Raw genomic sequence first — 20,775 nt, 5'->3', positions numbered from 1 at the left:
AGTAATGTTGTTAGTCTCCTCCTCACTTATCTTGCTGATAACGGGAAGTGTTTCTCAAAAATGAATTTGACCCTGATATTGATCCAACATGTGACAAATGTAATACACATGCTGTGGACCTGTCCCAAAATAAAGAAATATTGGGAAGGTATATGTGAAGCACTCTCTTGTGTACTCGGGGTTAACATTACATTGAATCCTCTTTTGCTGCTTTTTGGGGTCACTGGGGATGGGTCAGGATTACCTGTCGGTGGTCGAAGGCTCATTGCCTTTTCAACCTTATTAGCGCGCCGCTTGATCCTCTTGAAATGGAAGGAAGCTGCCCCACCCACAGTTTCACACTGGGTAAAAGACGTTTTATATCATCTCAAACTAGAGAAAATTAGACTTGTGGTGAGGGGTTCTGAAAGGAAGTTTTATCGGGTGTGGAGGTGTTTTCTGACCTTTTTTGACCAACCATCAACAAAGGTACAACAGTGATTTTTATTTTTTTAACAGTATTCTGGTTGGTTTACATACTGAAGGTCTACGTACAGTATATTTGTTTTATGTCATTACAGTATAAGTGACAGTCTAAGCAAGGTTTAGTTTTTACTTTTTTTGTGTGTGTTCCTTTTCGGGGTGGATGTTTGTTCTTTCTCTTCTATGTATAAGTATTGTTATTTCTATTTTAGCTTTATTTGATTTGATTTAATTTTTCTCTCTTTGAAAAAAAAAAGTTTATTGCTGTTTTTCTGTTCGGTTCATCTTTGTCTAAACATGAATTAAAAAATCCATCCATCCATTTTCTACCGCTTATTCCCTTTCGGGGTCACGGGGGGCGCTGGCGCCTATCTCAGCTACAATCGGGCGGAAGGCAGGTTACACCCTGGACAAGTCGCCCCCTCATCGCAGGGCCAACCAACACAGATAGACGGACAACATTCACACTCACATTCACACACTAGGGCCAATTTAGTGTTGCCAATCAACCTATCAAACACTAAAAATGAATTTGAATCCACAGAAATCGGTTCCTGTCTTATCGAACAATCGGGAGAACCTGTTTCGAACATCATCCCTACATACCATACTTTTCGGGTTATATGACGCTCCGGAGTATATGTCGCACCGGCCGAAAATGCATAATAAAGAACGAAAAAAACATATATAAGAGAGCATGAAGAGGTTGAGGTGGGCAGGGTTCAGGTATGGTGGGGGGGTGTATATTGTAGCGTCCTGGAAGAGTTAGTGCTGCAAGGGTTTCTAGGTATTTGTTCTGTTGTGTTACGGTGCGGATGTTCTCCCGATCATTCTTGTTTGGTGTGGGTTCACAGTGTGGCGAATATTTGTTACAGTGTCAAAGTTGTTTAGACGGCCACCCTCAGTGTGAGCTGTGTGGCTGTTGACCAAGTATGAATTGCATTCACTTGAGTGTGTGTGAAAAGCCGTAGATATTATGTGATTGGGCCGGCCCGGCACGCAAAGCCAGTGCCTTTAAGGTTTATCGGCGCTCTGTAGTTCTCTCTAAGTCCGTGTACACAGCGGCGTTTTAAAAAGTCATAAATTTAACTTCCTAAATCCAATACCGATTATTTCCGATATTACATTTTAAAGCATTTATCGGCCGATTTTATCGGACATCTCTGATTTTAATTGTTTCCTGCGGGGAATCAAAAAATAAACTAGAGGACGACTCACACTCTGGAAAGGATTATGGTGGGTTCGGTTGTAAAACATCTGACTATAAAAGGCACTTTGCAGGTTGTTTGTATCCGTTTTCAGACTTAGCCAAGTCTTCTAAAGCCGCCAGAGCCCAAATAATGTTATCTCCTTAAAGAGGTCCCAGGATGTCACACGTGCATCAAAACCAAGCCCCATCGCTCACCTGCATCTTTGTTCCTCCCCGCTTCGTTTAATAAGACTCATTATTTCCCCTCCGCTTTGTTTTTCTCTGTTTCTTTTTCTTCCCTCCCTCCTATTCCATCCTGGCTTTGTCAGGAGGGAGATATGCTGGTGTGCCACCAAAATCCCAAAGCTGTGGAAGCCTGGGGATTTTTTTTTTTTTTTCCCTGTGCGCTGACAATAGACTCCGCGCCTTGACTGCAGAGATTGAGCTAATCCGCGGCCCCGGCTCTGATAATGTAATTACTGCTGTCTTAAGGCCTTTAATTTCTCCTCCCCACCCGCCCCGACCTGCTCAGTACAAGGAGCAGGAGGTGGGGGAGTCCTCCTTCAACGGGGGTTTACGACGGCAGCAATCTTCTCACTCTCCAATTATGCTTCCCTGACATTCAACTAATTGGCCTGGCTGTGCAAGGCCAGCTCAAGTTCTCTTATTAATTTCCAGCTTGTTTGTTGTGATGTGCATGGTAATGCTGCGGCCAGGTGGCGGGGGATGACAGAGAGGACAGAAACCAGGGTTAAGGTGAGTTAAAGCTGCAAGCAGCGATGGACGGGACCGCTTTGGCTGCTGCCCCCCGAACCAAGCCCAGATAAGCGTTAGAAGATGGATGGATAGTAGCTACTATTAGCAAACAGATAAACTTACCAACTCGGCTTAATATCTTAACATCGACACACTCTCTCGTTGCAACTCGGTCCTGATGGTCGGCACCTATAAGTTTACAATTAGTTGTAAAATGTTGGACGGTTGTTTTTACGATATGCAGGCAAACGACAACTTTAAAACATACCGGCGTAGCTACGTCACCTGGCAGCCATCTTGGTATAGACGATAACAGCCCCTCTCTCACGAATATTGGTGCGTGCGCACCAGCATCAGACGGTACGGGGGAAAAAAAACGGCTCCCTCACTGTGTCTGCGCACGGCGGCGATCTTTGAAATGGTTTTCAGCTCAGCGGTTCTTTGAAGGCTGATAAAATCAAAACCGTAGCAGTAATTAAAACTCTTTCATCAACTTTTAATCAGAAGGGTTCAATCTCTCTCCTGTGGTAGTTTGAAGCCGACACGGCAAACGCGCTCAGAGGAGATGATGTTTGAAGAAAGGTGACCGGTCTTTACAAAAATCTTGTATTGAAGGGGGAATTGCAAACTCCCTGTTGCTTTTTTGCTGAAGGATGTCAGTGTATGAAATGTAGGCCTAAGTGAGACCTACATAGAGGTTTTTGTTTCATGTCACTACGACATTCCTACTGGCAGTTGCAGGCAGTTTTGTCTGTGTATTCTTCTTAGGGGACGCTAGAGCGCAATTTTTAGTTTTGGGGTTAGGTTTTTTGATTAAATCGCAATGTTCACCAGTCCTGATGTGTGTCAAATTCTGTGAGTTTTGAAGCATGTTAAGGGGGTCAAATTACAGCTCAAAGATGCGGAATATTAATAATAATAAAGAAAGAATAAAACGCTAGAAATTCAATAGGGTCCTCTGTCCCAAATACGAGTGTAAAAAATGTTAACGGACTTCAGCGCACCTCTGCCTCTTTTGCAGCTCCTGTCCCTGCTCTTCGAAGATCTGTTCAAAAAGTTCAACTCGGAGCTGAAGAAGATCGCCGACCAGATTATTCCCAAGCAGAGAGCGGCCCAGTTCGACGTGGTCAAGCACATGAGGCAGGACCAGATCACCAACGGCATGATCAATGCCATTTCCACGGTGAGTGTGCATACGTGTGCATCATGGCCTCCGTGACGGAACTCATTGAGGAATTGAAGAAGTTAAATGTACAGTGGGGGGGAAAAAGTATTTAGTGAGAGTTCTCCCTCTTGAAACTACGAGAGAGGCCTGTAATTTTCATCCTCGCGAAGAAAATGGTGGTGCAAGGACGCGTCTTTTTGTGTCTTTCTCGCCAATTTTTGGGTCCAAATTGACTGTCAAAGTGCCCTATGAATTGATTAAGGTGGACCCCGACTTAAACAAGTTGAAAAACTTATTCGGGTGTTACCATTTAGTGGTCAATTGTACGGAATAATCAATCAATCAATGTTTATTTATATAGCCCTAAATCACAAATATCTCAAAGGACTGTACAAACTATTACGATTACGACATCCTCGGAAGAATCCACATAAGGGCAAGGAAAACTCACACCCAGTGGGACGCCAGTGACAATGATGACTCTGAGAAACCTTGGAGAGGACCTCAAATGTGGGCAACCCCCCCCCTCTAGGGGACCGAAAGCCATGGATGTCGAGCGGTTCTAACGTGATACTGTGAAAGTTCAATCCATAGTGGCTCCAACACAGCCGCGAGAGTTCAGTTCAAAGCGGATCCAAGACAGCAGCGAGAGTCCCGTCCACAGGAAACCATCTCAAGTGGTGGCGGATCAGCAGCGTAGAGATGTCCCCAACCAATACACAGGCGAGCGGTCCATCCTGGGTCCCGACTCTGGACAGCCAGTACTTCATCCATGGTCATCGGACCGGACCTCCTCCACAATGGAGGGGGGGACAGAGGAGAAAAAGAAAAGAGGCGGCAGATCAACTGGTCTAAAAAGGAGGTCTATTTAAAGGCTAGAGTATACAATTGAGTTTTAAGGTGAGATTTAAATGCTTCTACTGAGGTAGCATCTCGAACTGTTACCGGGAGGGCATTCCAGAGTACTGGAGCCCGAACGGAAAACGCTCTATAGCCCGCAGACTTTTTTTGGGCTTTAGGAATCACTAATAAGCCGTAATCTTTTGAACGCAGATTTCTTGCCGGGACATATGGTACAATACAATCGGCAAGATAGGAATATGTACTGTACTAATAAAAGTTTCAATCAATCAATCAAACCTTAAAATTGATTCTGAAACTCACAGGGAGCCAATGCAGAGATTTTCAAACTTGTGTAATGTGAGCCCGCCTTCTGGGGTTTTCGTCAGGACACGTGCCGCTGAATTTTGGAGTAATTGCAAAGGTGCAATAACATTTTTAGGAAGACCAGAAAGCAGGTTGTTACAATGATTATAATAAAAGCCTGCATTAGCGTCTCCGTGTTGCCCTGAGAGAGAACCGGGGGAACTCTGGCTGTATTCCGAATGACACCTGTCGGTGTCGATTTTTTTGTCAGGGCAACTGGTCCCTGAAGAGATTCAAGATGGATCGTCAGGGGGTGACGCAGGTCTTGTCTCGCCTCTCCTTCATTTCTGCCCTCGGCATGATGACCAGGATCTCCTCCCAGTTCGAGAAGACCAGGAAGGTCAGCGGTCCTCGCTCGCTGCAGCCGTCCCAGTGGGGCATGCTGTGCCCGTCCGACACGCCCGAGGGCGAGGTGAGTTTGGGAGAATCCCGTTGCAGTGCACAAGAACACCATTTTCCTCGGCGCAGGCCTGCGGGCTGGTGAAGAACTTGGCCCTGATGACGCACATCACCACCGACATGGAGGACAGTCCCATCATCAAGCTGGCCTTCAACCTTGGAGTGGAAGACGTCAACTTGCTGTGCGGAGAGGAGCTGGCCTACCCCAGTGTCTTCCTCGTCTTCCTCAACGGTAAACACTCCCTCACATAGAAATATCATCTCAAGCTTTTTTTAGGTACCGAATGTCCCTTTGGGACAGAGGACCCTATTGAATTTCTAAGGTTTTATTATTATTATTATTAGGGACCAAATGTCCCTTTGGGATAGAGGACCCTATTGTATTTCTAAGTTCTTTATCATTATTCCGCCGCCTCTTTGAGCTGTAATTTGACCCCCTTAACATGCCTTAAAACTCACCAAATTTGACACACACATCAGGACTGGCGAAAATTGCGATCTAATCAAAAAACCAAACCCCGAAACTCAAAATTGCGCTCAAGCGCCCCCTAGGAAAAAACACAGACAAAACCGCTTAAAACGTCCGTTAGGAATGTTATAGAGACATGAAACAAAAACCTCTATGTAGGTCTGACTTAGACCTAGATTTTATGCACGCACATCCTTCAGCAAAAATCAACAGGAAGTTGGCAAAAACCCCTTCAAAACAAAAGTTTCCTCAAAAAAAATTCATTTTTGCCTCTTTGAGCTGTAATTTGACCCCCTTGAAATGCTTCAAAACTCACCAAACTGGACACACACATCAGGACTGGTGAAAATTGCGATCTAATAAAAAAAAAAAAATAACACCCCAAAACTCAAAATTGCGCTCTAGCGCCTCCTAGGAAAAAACACAGACAAAACCGCTTATAACGTCCGTTAGGAATGTTATAGAGACATGAAACAAAAACTTCTATGTAGGTCTGACTTAGACCTAGATTTTATGCACTCACATCCTTCAGCAAAAATCAACAGGAAGTTGGCAAAAACCCCTTCAAAACAAAAGTTTCCTAAAAAAAATTTAATTTTTGCCTCTTTGAGCTGTAATTTGACCCCCTTGAAATGCTTCAAAACTCACCAAACTGGACACACACATCAGGACTGGCAAAAATTGCGATCTAATAAAAAAACAAAAAAAATTAAAAAAAAAGTCAAAATTGCGCTCTAGCACCTCCTAGGAAAAAACACAGACAAAATCGCTTATAACGTCCGTTAGGAATGTTATAGAGACATGAAACAAAAACTTCTATGTAGGTCTGACTTAGACCTAGATTTTATGCCCTCACATCCTTCAGCAAAAATCAACAGGAAGTTGGCAAAAACCCCTTCAAAACAAAAGTTTCCTAAAAAAAAATTCATTTTTGCCTCTTTGAGCTGTAATCTGACCCCCTTAAAATGTTTCAAAACTCACCAAACTGGACACACATCAGGACTGGCGAAAATTGCGATCTAATAAAAAATATAAAAAATTAAAAAAACTCAAAATTGCGCTCTAGCTCCTCCTAGGAATAAAACACAAACAATACTGCTCCTAGGAAGAAAACACAGACAAAACTGCTTGTAACTTCTGGTAGGAATGTCGTAGAGACATGAAACGAAAACCTCTATGTAGGTCCCACTTAGACCTACATTTCCTTCATTTACATCCTTCACTAAAAATCAACAGGAAGTTGGCAATTACCCCTTTAAAACAAAAGTTTTGTAAAAAACCTGTCACCTTTTTTCAAACATTATCTCCTCTGAGCGCGTTTGTTGTGTCGACTTCAAACTCGCACAGGAATGAGATTGAACCCTTCTGATTAAAAGTTGATGAAAGAGTTTTTCTAACTGCTCCGGTTTTGATTTTACGAGCCTTCAAAGAACCGCTGCGCTGCTGCCGTCTCAAGATGGCCGCTTAAAAGCAGGAAGCACCAGCGTGACTACACAATGCAGAGAAGGTAGGTACGGTGCAGGTAAAGATATGTTGTCTGGGTGATGGCAGGAAGCACCAGCGTGTATGGGTGAAAGAAAGAAGTACCAGTTTGACTCCAGGATACAGAGAAGGTTGGTAATGTGCAGGTAAAGATATGTTGAATGGGTAAAGGCAGGAAACACCAGCAAAAGTCGGTCCCGTCCATCGCTGCTTGCAGCTTTAATTTTTGTTTGTTTTTGATCACTCAAAAACAAACACTAATAATCCTCGGTATGTCATTGCTTTGCTCCTAAACACATGACGCCAAAAGGCAGTTTTCGCATAGGACCAAGAAGCTGATAAGTCATTCAGCAGTATTCTTTAATTACAAAATGCATGTGTGGCCACTGATAAGTGTCACATGACATTAGCTGCCATAGGATTTAATTAGCTGCAAGCAGCAGGTGTCAAAGCTCTTCAGAGTGTTCAGGGCACAAAAAGTCTCCTCTGTTCTGCAGCCTCTCGCCTGTTCGACGTGATATGAAACACACGCAGGTACTATGAGAGCGGGGTGTACTTGCCGACTGTATGCACTTTTTCTTTTGGTTTTTCACTTTTTGTAAGAGAAACTTCCACATTGACTGCTTTTGCCTGGTGTTTGACAAGCGTTCGAAGCCCTGATTCAACAATAAAGGGACACGCGTATGGTTTTAAAGCAACAATATGTAACAACTTGACATCTCGGTTACAGTTTCTAAGTCATCTAAATGTTACAGTTGCTTGTATTGTACAAAACCCAAAACCAGTCAAGTTGGCACGTTGTGTGATTCGTAAATAAAGCAATCCATCCATCCATCCATCCATTTTCTACCGCTTATTCCCTTTCGGGGTCACGGGGGGCAATCCAATGATTTGCAAATCCTTTGAATTTATATTCAATTGAATAGACTGTAAAGACAAGATACTTAATGTTCAAACAGAGAAACAACATTTTTTTTGCAAATAATTATTAACTCTGAATTTAATGGCAGCAACACATTGCAAAAAAGTTGTCACAGGGGCATTTTTACCACTGTATTACATGGCCTTTCCTTTTAACAACAGTTAACATTTGGGAACTGAGGAGACACATTTTTGAAGTTTTTCAGGTGGAATTCTTTCCCATTCTTGCTTGATGTAAAGCTTAAGTTGTTCAACACTCTGGGGTCTCCGTTGTGATATTTTAGGCTTCATATGAGCCACAGATTTTTAAAGGGAGACAGGTCTGGACTACAGGCAGCCCAGTCTAGTACACGCACTCTTTTACAATGAAGCCACGCTGTTGTAACACGTGGCTTGGCATTGTCTTGCTGAAATAAGCAAGGGCGTCCATGATAACGTTGCTTGGATGGCAACCTATGTTGCTCCAAAACCTGTATGTACCTTTCAGCATTAACGGTACCTTCACAGGTGGAAAGTTGCCCATGCCTTCGGCACTAATACCCCCATACCATCACAGATGCTGGCTTTTCAACTTTGCACATAAAACAATCCGGATGGTTCTTTTCCTCTTTGTTCAGGAGGACACGACATCCATGGTTTCCAAAAACAATTTGAAATGTGGACTCGTCAGACCACAGAAAACATTTCCACTTTGCATCAGTCCACCTTAAATGAGCTCGGGCCAAGCGAAGTGTTTCTGGGTGTTGTTGATAATTAACTTCGGCTTTGCATAGTAGAGTTTTAACTTGCACTTACAGATGCAGGGACCAACTGTAGTTACTGACGGGGGTTTTCTGAAGTCTTCCTAGGCCCATGTGGTGATAACCTTTACACACTGATGCGCTTTCTGATGCAGTCCCGCCTGAGGGATCGAAGGTCCGTAACAAGGCTTACGTGCAGTGATTTCTTCAGATTCTCTGAACCTTTTGATGATTTTACGGACTGTATATGGTGAAATCCATAAATTCCGTGCAATAGCTCATTGAGAAATGTTTTTCTTAAACTGTTTGACAATTTGCTCACACATTTGTTGACAAAGTGGTGACCCTCGCACCATCCTTGTTTGTGAATGACTGAGCAGTTCATGTTTTCTTTTTATACCCAATCATGGCACCCACCTGTTCCCTGTTCACCTGTGGGATGTTCCAAATAAGTGTTTGATTAGCATTCCTCAGCTTTCTCAGTCTTTTTTGCCACTGTTGCCAGGTCTTTTTAAACATGTTGCAGACATCAAATTTTAAATGAGCTCATATTTGCAAAAAATAACAATGTTTTCCAGTTCGAACGTTAAGTATCTCGTCTTTGCAGTCTATTCAAATGAATATAAGTTGAAAAGGATTTGCAAATCATTGTATTTTATTTTTATTTGCCATTTACACGACGTGCAAACTTCACCACACGAAAAGTGGTGCGTACGAATACAGAGGTACTTGTGTAATGGAATAGCGTCTCTAACGTGGCAGACTTGTAGTGGTCCGTGTAAATCAGGGGTGTCAAACTCAAATACAAAGTGGGCCAACGTTTAAAACGGAACAAAGCAGCTGGCCGAGGTTGAACAAATTAACCATTTAACAGGGACCCAAACAAGTTTTGCATTGAATATTGAACAAGCAAGGCTTATATAACTTTATAGTGACATGCAAAATCGAGTTTCAAATAATAATAATAATTAAAAGATATCAATGGCATATCAAATAAAATATTCAAAAAAATTGAATGCCTCTTCGGCGGCAGGGTTGAGGTGGACGGGATTTGGTGATAGCGGGGGGGTGTATATTGTAGCGTCCCGGAAGAGTTACTGCTGCAAGGGGTTGTGGGTATTTGTTCTGTTGTGTTTATGTTGTGTTACGGTGCGGATGTTCTCCCGAAATGTGTCATTCTTGTTTAGTGTGGGTTCACAGTGTGGCGCATATTTGTTAGTGTTAAAGTTGTTTATACGGCCACCCTCAGTGTGACCTGTATGTCTGTTGGCATTCTCTTTTGTGTGTGTATAAGTTGCATATATTATGTGACTGGGCCGGCACACTGTTTGTATGGAGGAAAAGCGGAAGTGGCGACGGGTTGTAGAGAACGCCAAAGGCAGTTTCTTTAAGGCCCACCCCCAATATTGTTGTCCTGGATGAAATTCGGGAGGGGCACTGTACTTTGGGAGTCTTCCGGGAAAATCGGGAGGGTTGGCAAGTAAGAGTATCAGCGGTGAATGCGGTGTTACAGCGGCGGGCCAGCTCTAATGTTAATTTGATATTGTCTCAAGGGCCAAATTGAATTACACGGCGGGCCAAATTTGGCCCGCGGGCCAGGATTTGACACCCATGGTGTAAATGATGGACCTGCCAGCAAAACTCTTGGCACTACTGTTGCATTTCAATGTTTCTAAAATGAGTTCATTTTGGACCATGTCGTCATAGCACACGAGGGAAATACACTCCGCAACTCTTAACGGGAGCTTTGGAACACCTCAAACCCCGAATTTGGGTCGCTTCCGAGTTTGAAGCGGTGACATCAGGTAATGTGTCCACAGGAAACATCCTCGGTGTCATTCGAGACCACCAAAAGCTGATCAGGACCTTCAGGTTGATGCGCCGTGCGGGTTTCATCAACGAGTTTGTGTCCATCTCCACCAACATGGCCGACCGATGCGTGTACATCTCATCGGACGGAGGGCGCCTCTGCAGGTAGGATGTTTGTCGTCCTCCGTACTTGGCATGGTGTGTTGGTGTAGTGGTGGTAGTTTGGCAGACATTGCTTGTGGGGTCTCTTTCCCAGGCCGTACATCATCGTCAAGAAGGGTCAGCCCATGGTGAAAAACAAACACATTGAGGATCTGTCGCAGGGCTACAGGTGAGGTCCACTTTGCATCCTTTAGAGCAGTGTTTTTCAACCACTACAGCAGACCTGGGCAATATAAGGCCCGGGGGCCACAAGCGGCCCGTTAATATATCAATTTGGCCCGCCGGACATTCCCAAATAATTTTTTTAAACCTTTAAAGGGGAACATTATCACCAAACCTATGCAAGCGTCAATATATACCTTGATGTTGCAGAAAAAAGACCATGTATTTTTTTAACCGATTTCCGAACTCTAAATGGGTGGATTTTGGCAAATTAAACGCCTTTCTGTTTATCGGCCTTTTAGCGATGACGTCAGAACGTGACGTCACCGAGGTAACACACCCGCCATATTCATTTTCACATTACAAACACCGGGTCTCAGCTCTGTTATTTTCCGTTTTTTCGACAATTTTTTGGAACCTTGGAGACATCATGCCTCGTTGGTGTGTTGTCGGAGGGTGTAACAACACTAACCGGCGAGGCTAAGACAGACATGGCACAGAGATGTATGGATAACCTGCAGATGCATTTCCGACGATTAAGTCAACGAAATCACAAAGGTGAGTTTTGTTGATGTTGTTGACTTATGTGCTAATCAGACATATTTGGTCGCGGCGTGACTGCCAGCTAATCGATGCTAGCATGCTACGCTAATCGATTCTAACATGCTATTTACGCTAGCTGTATTTTCATTTGAAACTAGATACCCACATTTAATGCGAAACAAACACTTACCAATCGGCGGATTTAAGTTGCTCCAGTGTCACAAGATGCGAATGTCCTGATCGTTTGGTCTGCACATTTTACCGGCGATGCTAATAAGGCAGCCATGCTATGGGCCACTTCATTAGGTACACCCACGCTATGGCCAAATAGCGTAGATAGCTATTCGCTCAATAGCTTCAATTTCTTCTTAAATTTCGTTTTCTCTATCTGCCTCCATACTTCGACCATTATATTTGATTACATGCGTAATCTGTTGAATCGCTTAAGCCGCTGAATTCTGAGTCTGAATCCGAGCTAATGTCGCTATATCTTGCTGTGGTAACCGCCATGTTGTTTCTATTGGCAGCACTGTATGACGTCACAGGGAAATAGATAGTGGTTTGGAAGATAGCGAAAATAAGGCACTTTAAAGCTTTATTTAGGGATATTCCGGGACCGGTAAAATTTAGAAAAAAACTTCAAAAAATACAACAAGCCACTGGGAACTGATTTTTATTGTTTTTAACCCTTTTGAAATTGTGATGATGTTCCCCTTTAAGATGGAAAGTGTACCTGCCATTATAATGTGCAGTGATGTTTTCAAATGACCGTAAGTCTTGAACTATACAAAGTATTTCGATGGTTGGAATCTGCGCTTTTGAATGATATACTACAAACCCCGTTTCCATACGAGTTGGGAAATTGTGTTAGATGTAAATATAAACGGAATACAATGATTTGCAAATCGTTTTCAACCCATATTCAGTTGAATATGCTACAAAGACAACATAATTGATGTTCAAACTGATAAACATTTTTTTTTTGTGCAAATAATCATTAACTTTAGAATTTGATGCCAGCAACACGTGACAAAGAAGTTGGGAAAGGTGGCAATAAATACTGATAAAGTTGAGGAATGCTCATCAAACACTCATTTGGAACATCCCACAGGTGTGCAGGCTAATTGGGAACAGGTGGGTGCCATGATTGGGTATAAAAACTGCTTCCCAAAAAATGCTCAGTCTTTTACAAGAAAGGATGGAGCGAGGTACACCCCTTTGTCCACAACTGCGTGAGCAAATAGTCAAACAGTTTAAGAACAACGTTTCTCAAAGTGCAATTGCAAGAAATTTAGGGATTTCAACATCTACCGTCCATAATATCATCAAAAGGTTCAGAGAATCTGGAGAAATCACTCCACGTAAGCGGCACGGCCGGAAACCAACATTGAATGACCGTGACTTTCGATCCCTCAGATGGCACTGTATCAAAAACCTACATCAATCTCTAAAGGATATCACCACATGTGCTCAGGAAGACTTAAGAAAACCACTGTCACTAAATACAGTTGGTCGCTACATCTGTAAGTGCAAGTTAAAGCTCTACTATGCAAAGCGAAAGCGATTCATCAACAACATCCAGAAACACTGTCGGCTGTTTTTCTGGGCTCGAGATCATCTAAGATGGACTGATGCAAAGTGGAAAAGTGTTCTGTGGTCTGACGAGTCCACATTTCAAATTGTTTTTGGAAATATTCGACATCGTGTCATCTGGACTAAAAGGGAAGCGAACCATCCAGACTGTTATCGACGCAAAGTTCAAAAGCCAGCATCTGTGATGGTATGGGGGTGCATTAGTGCCCAAGGTATGGGTAACTTACACATCTGTGAAGGCACCATTAATGCTGAAAGGTACATACAGCTTTTGGAACAACATATGCTGCCATCTAAGCATCGTCTTTTTCATGGACGCTCCTGCTTATTTCAGCAAGACAATGCCAAGCCACATTCAACACGTGTTACAACAGCGTGGCTTTGTAAAAAAAGAGTGCAGGCACTTTCCTGGCCCACCTGCAGTCCAGACCTGTCACCCATCGAAAATGTGTGGCGCATTATGAAGCGTAAAATACGACAGCGGAGACCCCGGACTGTTGAACGACTGAAGGTCTACATAAAACAAAAATGGGAAAGAATTCAACTTTCAAAGCTTCAACAATTAGTTTCCTCAGTTCCCAAACGTTTATTGGGTGTTGTTAAAAGAAAAGGTCATGTATGACATTGGTGAACATGCCCTTTCCCAACTACTTTGGCACGTGTTGCAGCCATGAAATTCTAAGTTGATAATTATTTGCAAAAAAAAATAAAGTTTATGAGTTTGAACATCAAATGTCTTGTCTTTGTAGTGCATTCAATTGAATATGGGTTGAAAATGTTATGCAAATCATTGTATTCTGTTTATATTTACATTTATCACAATTTCCCAACTCATATGGAAACAGTGTTTGTAGTCACTATGGTCATCTAATTAGTTACTTTGGTCATCTAAGTCACAGCAGCTCAGACGAGGCACCAAGCAGTGTGGGTGGGGAGCGTTTCCAGAGTGTCAGCCTTAAATGTGGGTGTCAGGGACAGACGCGGAAGGAGATTTTTACAAGAAAGTTCCAAAGCTTAGCGATATATCAGATACATCTGATTGTTGCTCTTTGTTTTTTTACCCTTCACGTTCATATTTCGCTGTGTTGTAGCATTTTTTTTGTGTTTCGCTTGATTGTAAAATATCTCGATCAAGAGAGGGTGTGACGTTCATATGTTGTCAATATTCAGTGTTTTATCCTTCATTTTTAATATTGTAAATCCCATATTCTTTATTCTAATGTACATTCTGGTTGTCACATTCAGTAAAAAAAAAAAAAAAATTGCATTCCGTTTGCTAAGGCTGTCTGTCATAAAGTTTTTACCATTCAGACATTATTGTGATGTTTTGTATTACTGTTCCTAAAAATAGATATACCGGCCCCCAGACACATTTTTTTTCTCTAAATTTGGCCCCCGAGTCAAAATAATTGCCCAGGCCTGCACTACAGTCTGGTGTGCCGTGGGAGATTGTCATTTCCCCCCATTTGGGTTAAAAACCTTTTTTGCAAACCAGTACCGTGATTTCCGGACCATGGGGTGCACCGGATTTTAAGGCGCACTGCCGATGAATGGTCTATTTTTTATCTTTTTTCATATATTAGGCGCACCGGATTATCTTACGCGTTTTTTTTTCTAAATGTGAAATACTTCCTTGTGGTCTACATAACATATAATGGTGGTTCTTTGGTCAAAATGTTGCATAGATCAGTGGTTTCCAACCACCGATTGGTACCGGGCTGCAGGTACATGTCTTTGGAGGTGGGAAGAAGCCGGAGTATCCGGAGGGAACCCACGCAGTCACGGGGAGAACATGCAAACTCCACACAGAAAGATTCCAAGTCTGTAATTGAACCCAAGACTGCTCAGGACCTTCGTATTGTGAGGCAGATGCACTAAAATAAGAAATAAAATAAAAACTAGAACAGCCTAATAGCTAGAACTAGTATGCATATATCTAAAAAAAGGCTTTTTTAAAAAGAAAGGTTTTTAGGCCTTTTTTAAAATCATCCACAGTCTGTAGTGCCCTCAGGTGGTCAGGGAGAGCGTTCCAAAGACTTGGAGCGGTGGAGCAGAAAGCCCGGTCTCCCATTGTTCGTAGCTTTGTCCTCTATGGTTGGAGGAGGTTAGCCTGTCCAGAGTGGAGGTGTCGTGTGGAGGATTTGGGGGTGAGTAGTTCTTTGAAGTAGAGGGGGGCATTTCCATGGAGGCACTAGTGGGTTAGTAGCGAGACTTTGTTTTCAATCATGAGTGGAACAGGAAGCCAGAGAAGGCATTTGAGAATTGGTGTGATGTGGTCGTATTTCCGCACTCTCATCAGGACTGAACTGGCTGCTAAGTAAACAAATACAGAATGTTGGACGACAGCAAAGACTTGTGGCTTGTGGAGCAGACGGCGTCCACAAAGTACATCCGTACATGACTAGACAATCAACAATGTCTACACAAAGAAGGATAAAACAACTTCAATAGTCTTGATTGCTAAAACAAAGCAGGTGCGGGGAATAGTGCTAAAGAAATAGATAGATAGATAGTACTTTATTGATTCCTTCAGGAGAGTTCCTTCAGGAAAATTAAAATTCCAGCAGCAGTGTACAGAGTTGAGATCAATTTAAAAAAAAAAAATGTAAATAATGGGGGTTTAAATGGAAACAAAATAGAGAAATATTACAATAAGAATAAAAAATAAAAAACAACAATGGGAATAGAATAACAGTAAAATAAGAATATAACAAGACAAAGTAGGCAGTAGTGACCATGTTATGAAAACGGAATTGCACTGTTATTGTTTTGCATCCCCTGTCATCCTAGTACCCCCCCGCCCCAGAGAGGAGTTGTACAGTCAAGAAGACATGAAACTGCTACAGGAAAATACTAACAAAAGAGGAAAAGCTACTCAAAATAGGAGCGCAAGACAAGAACTAAAATAATACACACAGGAAAACACCAAACAACTCCAAATAAGTCAGGGTGTGATCTGACAGTACACCTACTTTGAGACAAGAGTTACAGTGATTTATGCTTGGTTATGGTTTAAATTCATATCCAACAATTGCGAGAACGTCGTTTTGCTGACAATATCGGCTGCTGAGTTTCCTTTTTTAATGTTTTCTGCTGGCGGTGTGCCTCTGGATTTTTTCTATGAAAAAAATGTGCCTTGGCTCAAAAAAGGTGGAAAAACACTGCTTTAGAGTCATCACCTTGTTGGCGCTTACAGGATCTTTTATTGTCTCTAGAACCTTTGAGGACTTCCTGCATGAAGGTCTGGTGGAGTACCTGGATGTCAATGAGGAGAACGACTGTCAGATCGCCCTTTACGAGCACATGATAAACAAGTAAGATGTTTGTATACTGAAGGTGGTTTTCTCAAAAGCAATCATGTCAATAGAAATAATCTGTTCCATGGTCTAACTGTAGCCCCCCTTAAAACATTCAAGCAGAGGTCTTTGGTGTCCGTAACCCCGAGGGCAGGGCTGTTTGATTCAATTTGTTCTAGGGGCCGGACGTTTCTTCTCACTATTATTCAGCCTTCATTCTTTTTAGTGGGTGTTGTTTTAGGTCAGGTACAAATTTGTTTAAAGGGGAACATTATCACCAGACTTATGTAAGCGTCAATATACACCTTGATGTTGCAGAAAAAAGACCATATATATTTTTTAACCGATTTCCGAACTCTAAATGGGTGAATTTTGGCGAAATAAACGCCTTTCTATTATTCGCTCTCGTAGCGATGATGTCACGTTGTGACGTCCCATAGGTAATCAATCTGCCATTTTCTCACATTACAAACGAGTCAAATCAGCTCTGTTATTTTCCATTTTTTCGACTGTTTTCCGTACCTTGGAGACATCATGCCTCGTCGGTGTGTTGTCGGAGGGTGTAACATCACGTTCAGGGACGTATTCAAGTGGAGTGTGCATCGATTAGCACGGCATGCTAATCGATGCTAAAATGCTATTTAGGCTAGCTGTATGTACATATCGCATCATTATGCCTCATTTGTAGCTTTATTTGCATCCAGTCTTTCCCTCCACTCACATTTAATGCCAAACAAACACATACCAATCAACGGATTCAAGTTACACAAGTGTCAAAAGATGCAAAATTCCCTCGTTTGGTCTGCACATTTTACCGGCGATGCTACGACAGATGGCACAGAGAAACGTGTGGATATCCTGCGACACTCAAAGCAGATGCATTTCCAACGATAAAGTCAATGAAATCACAAAGGTGAGTTTTGTTGATGTTATTGACTTATGTGCTAATCAGACATATTTGGTCGCGGCATGACTGCCAGCTAATCGATGCTAACATGCTATTTAGGCTAGCTGTATGTACAATTTTAGCTATATTTGCATCCAGCCTTTCCCTCCACCCACATCTAACGCCAAACAAACACTTACCAATCGACGGATTTAAGTTGCTCCAGTGGTCTGGTCAAAAGATGCAATCGTTGGTTAGAAGGCAATCGCCGAATAGCTTCAATAGCTATTCGCTCAATAGCTTCAGTTTCTTCTTCAATTTCATTTTCCCTATCTGCCTCCACACTCCAACCATCCGTTTCAATACATGCGTAATCTGTTGAATCACTTAAGCCACTGAAATCCAAGTCTGAATCCTAGCTAATGTTGCTATATCTTGCTGTGCTATCCGCCATGTTGTTTGTATTGGCATCATTAGATGACGTCACAGAAAATGGACGGGTGGATTTACAGATAGCGAAAATCAGGCACTTTAAAGCCTTTTTTCGGGATATTCAATGATGGGTAAAATTTTGTACAAAAACTTCGAAAAATAAAATAAGCCACTGGGAACTGATTTTTTTTGTTTTAACTCTTCTGAAATTGTGATAATGTTCCCCCTTTAAACAGAACCAATGATCTCAATACAACATGAGTGTTTAATGAAATTAATTTTGCTGCAAAAATGTAAAAGTCAAGAGTCTATCCTAAGTTTTAAACAGAAATGTTTCTAGGGGTTTTTGATATTTCCCTGCAAGTTTTCCACAAATGTAAGGCACGGCAAGTTTATTAATAGAGCACAATTCACACCCGAGGAAAATCTAAGTACTGTATTTTCTGCACTATAAAGCGCACCTGACTATAAGGCGCACCTTCAATGAATGGCCTATTTTAAAACTTTGTTCATATATAAGGCGCACCGCACTATAAGGCGCATAGAATAGATGCTACAGTAGAGCCTGGGGTTACATTATGCATCCTTTAGATCAGTGGTCCCCAACCACCGGGCCGTGGCCCCCATGGCCCGATTGGTACCGGGCCGCAGAATAATTTTTATTTAAAAAAAAAAAAAAACAAAAAAAAAAAAGTTTTTTATTTTTTATTTTTATTAAATCAACATAAAAAACACAATATACACTTACAATTAGTGCACCAACCACAAAAGCCTCCCTTTTTCATGACAAAAAGATCCCTTTTTCATGACAAAGAAAAAAAAAGAACAATTTTTCAAATATTAGTTCATTTGGAATTTGATGCCTGCAACATGTTTAAGAAAAAACTAGCAAAAAAGACTGGGAAAGGGGCGTATGGCGTAGCGGGTAGAGCGGCAATGCCAGAAACCTGAGGGTTACAGGTTCCCTCCCCGCTTCTTGACATCCAAATCGCTGCCGTTGTGTCCTTAGGCAGGATACTTCACCCTTGCTCCCGGTGCCGCTCACACTGGTGAATGAATGAGAAATGAATGATAGGTGGTGGTCGGAGGGGCCCTAGGCGGAAACTGGCAGCCTCGCTTCCGTCAGTCTACCCCAGGGCAGCTGTGGCTACAAATGTAGCTTACCACCACCAGGTGTGAATGAATGATGGGTTCCCATTTCTCTGTGAGCGCTTTGAGTATCTAATTAGGGACGGCGTGGCGCAGTGGAAGAGTGGCCGTGCGCAAGCCGAGGGTCACTGGTTCAAATCCCACCTAGAACCAACCTCGTCACGTTCGTTGTGTCCTGAGCAAGACACTTCACCCTTGCTCCTGATGGGTGCTGGTTGGCGCCTTGCATGGCAGCTCCCTCCATCAGTGTGTGAATGTGTGTGTGAATGGGTAAATGTGGAAGTAGTGTCAAAGCACTTTGAGTACCTTGAAGGTAGAAAAGCGCTATACAAGTACAACCCATTTATCATTTATTTAATAATAGAAAAGCACAATATACAATCTAATCCATTATTATTATTATTATTATTATTATTAAAGTTGAGGAATGCTCATCAGACACTTATTGGGAACATCCCACAGGTGAACAGGCCAGTTGGGAACAGGTGGGTGCCATAATTGGGTATAAAAGCAGCTTCCATGAAATGCTCAGTCATTCACAAACAAGGACGGGGCGAGGGTCACCCCTTTGTCAACAATGCCTGAGCAAATTGTCCAACACTTTAAGAACAACATTTCTCAACAAGTTATCGCAAGGAATTTAGGGATTTCACCATCCACGCTCCATAATACCATCAAAAGGTTCAGAGAATCTGGATAAATCACTGCATGTAAGCGGCTAAGTCCCGTGACCTTGGATCCCTCAGGCGGTACTGCATCAAAAAGCGACGACAGTGTGTAAAGGATATCACCACATGGGCTCAGGAACACTTCAGAAAACCACTGTCAGTAACTAGAGTTTGTCGCTACATCTGAAAGTGCAAGTTAAAATTATACTATGCAAAGCCAAAGCCATTTATCAACAACACCCAGAAACGCCGCCAGCTTCGTTGGGCCCGAGCTCATCTAAGATGGTTTGATGCAAAGTGAAAAAGTGTTCTGTGGTGTGGCGAGTCCACATTTCAAATTGTTTTTAGAAACTGTGGGTATTATGTCCTCCGGAACAAAGAGGAAAATAACCATCTGGACTGTTACAGGCTCAAAGTTGAAAAGCCAGAATCTGTGATGGTATTGGGGTGTATTAGTGCCCAAGGCATGGGTAACTTACACATCTTACACTTACACTTACACATGGGACGGCGTGGCGCAGTGGGAGAGTGGCCGTGCGCAACCCGAGGGTCCCTGGTTCAAATCCCACCTAGTACCAACCTCGTCACGTCCGTTGTGTCCTGAGCAAGACACTTCACTCTCGCTCCTGATGGGTGCTGGTTGGCGCCTTGCATGGCAGCTCCCTCCATCAGTGTGTGAATGTGTGTGTGAATGGGTAAATGTGGAAGTAGTGTCAAAGCGCTTTGAGTACCTTGAAGGTAGAAAAGCGCTATACAAGTACAACCCATTTATCATTTATTTATTTATCTGTGAAGGCACCATTAATGCTGAAAGGTAAATACAGGTTTTGGAGCAACATATGTTGCCATCCAAGCAACGTTATCATAGACGCCCCTGCTTATTTCAGCAAGACAATGCCGAGCCACCTGTTACAACAGCGTGGCTTCATAGTAAAAGATTGCGGGTACTAGACTGGCCTGCCTGTAGTCCAGACCTGTCTCCCAATGAAAATGTGTGGTGCATTATGAAGCCTAAAATAGCAGAAGAGAGACTGTTGAACAACTTGAGCTGTACATCAAGCAAGAATTGGAAAGAATTCCACTTCAAAAATGTGTCACCTCAGTTCCCAAAGGTTTACTGAGTGATGTTAAAAGGAAAGGCCATGTAACACAGTGGTAAAAATGTCTCTGTGACAATTTTTTCTAAGTTAATGATTATTTGCAAAAAAAAAAAACAAGTGTCTCAGTGTGAACATGAAATATCTTGTCTTTGCAGTCTATTCAATTAAATATAAGTTGAAAAGGGT

At 42.4% G+C, this 20,775-nt stretch overlaps 1 protein-coding gene across 1 annotated transcript in view; it reads left to right on the top strand.

The window, feature by feature from the left end:
• The window catches only part of polr3b (polymerase (RNA) III (DNA directed) polypeptide B), a 99,660-nt gene that overhangs the window by 31,815 nt on the left and 47,070 nt on the right, over positions 1-20,775 (top strand). Inside the window, exons 13-18 of the mRNA XM_061894246.1 lie at positions 3,429-3,590; positions 4,990-5,190; positions 5,247-5,409; positions 10,610-10,763; positions 10,855-10,929; positions 16,274-16,372. Coding sequence (XP_061750230.1) covers positions 3,429-3,590; positions 4,990-5,190; positions 5,247-5,409; positions 10,610-10,763; positions 10,855-10,929; positions 16,274-16,372 — 854 coding nt within the window. The remainder of the gene's footprint in view (positions 1-3,428; positions 3,591-4,989; positions 5,191-5,246; positions 5,410-10,609; positions 10,764-10,854; positions 10,930-16,273; positions 16,373-20,775) is intronic.

This window comes from Nerophis ophidion, linkage group LG03 (genome assembly GCF_033978795.1).
Source record: "Nerophis ophidion isolate RoL-2023_Sa linkage group LG03, RoL_Noph_v1.0, whole genome shotgun sequence".
NCBI classification, from domain to species: domain Eukaryota; kingdom Metazoa; phylum Chordata; class Actinopteri; order Syngnathiformes; family Syngnathidae; genus Nerophis; species Nerophis ophidion.
The sequence above is the reverse complement of the archived record's forward strand: the minus strand, read 5'-3'. Positions and strand labels throughout refer to the sequence as shown.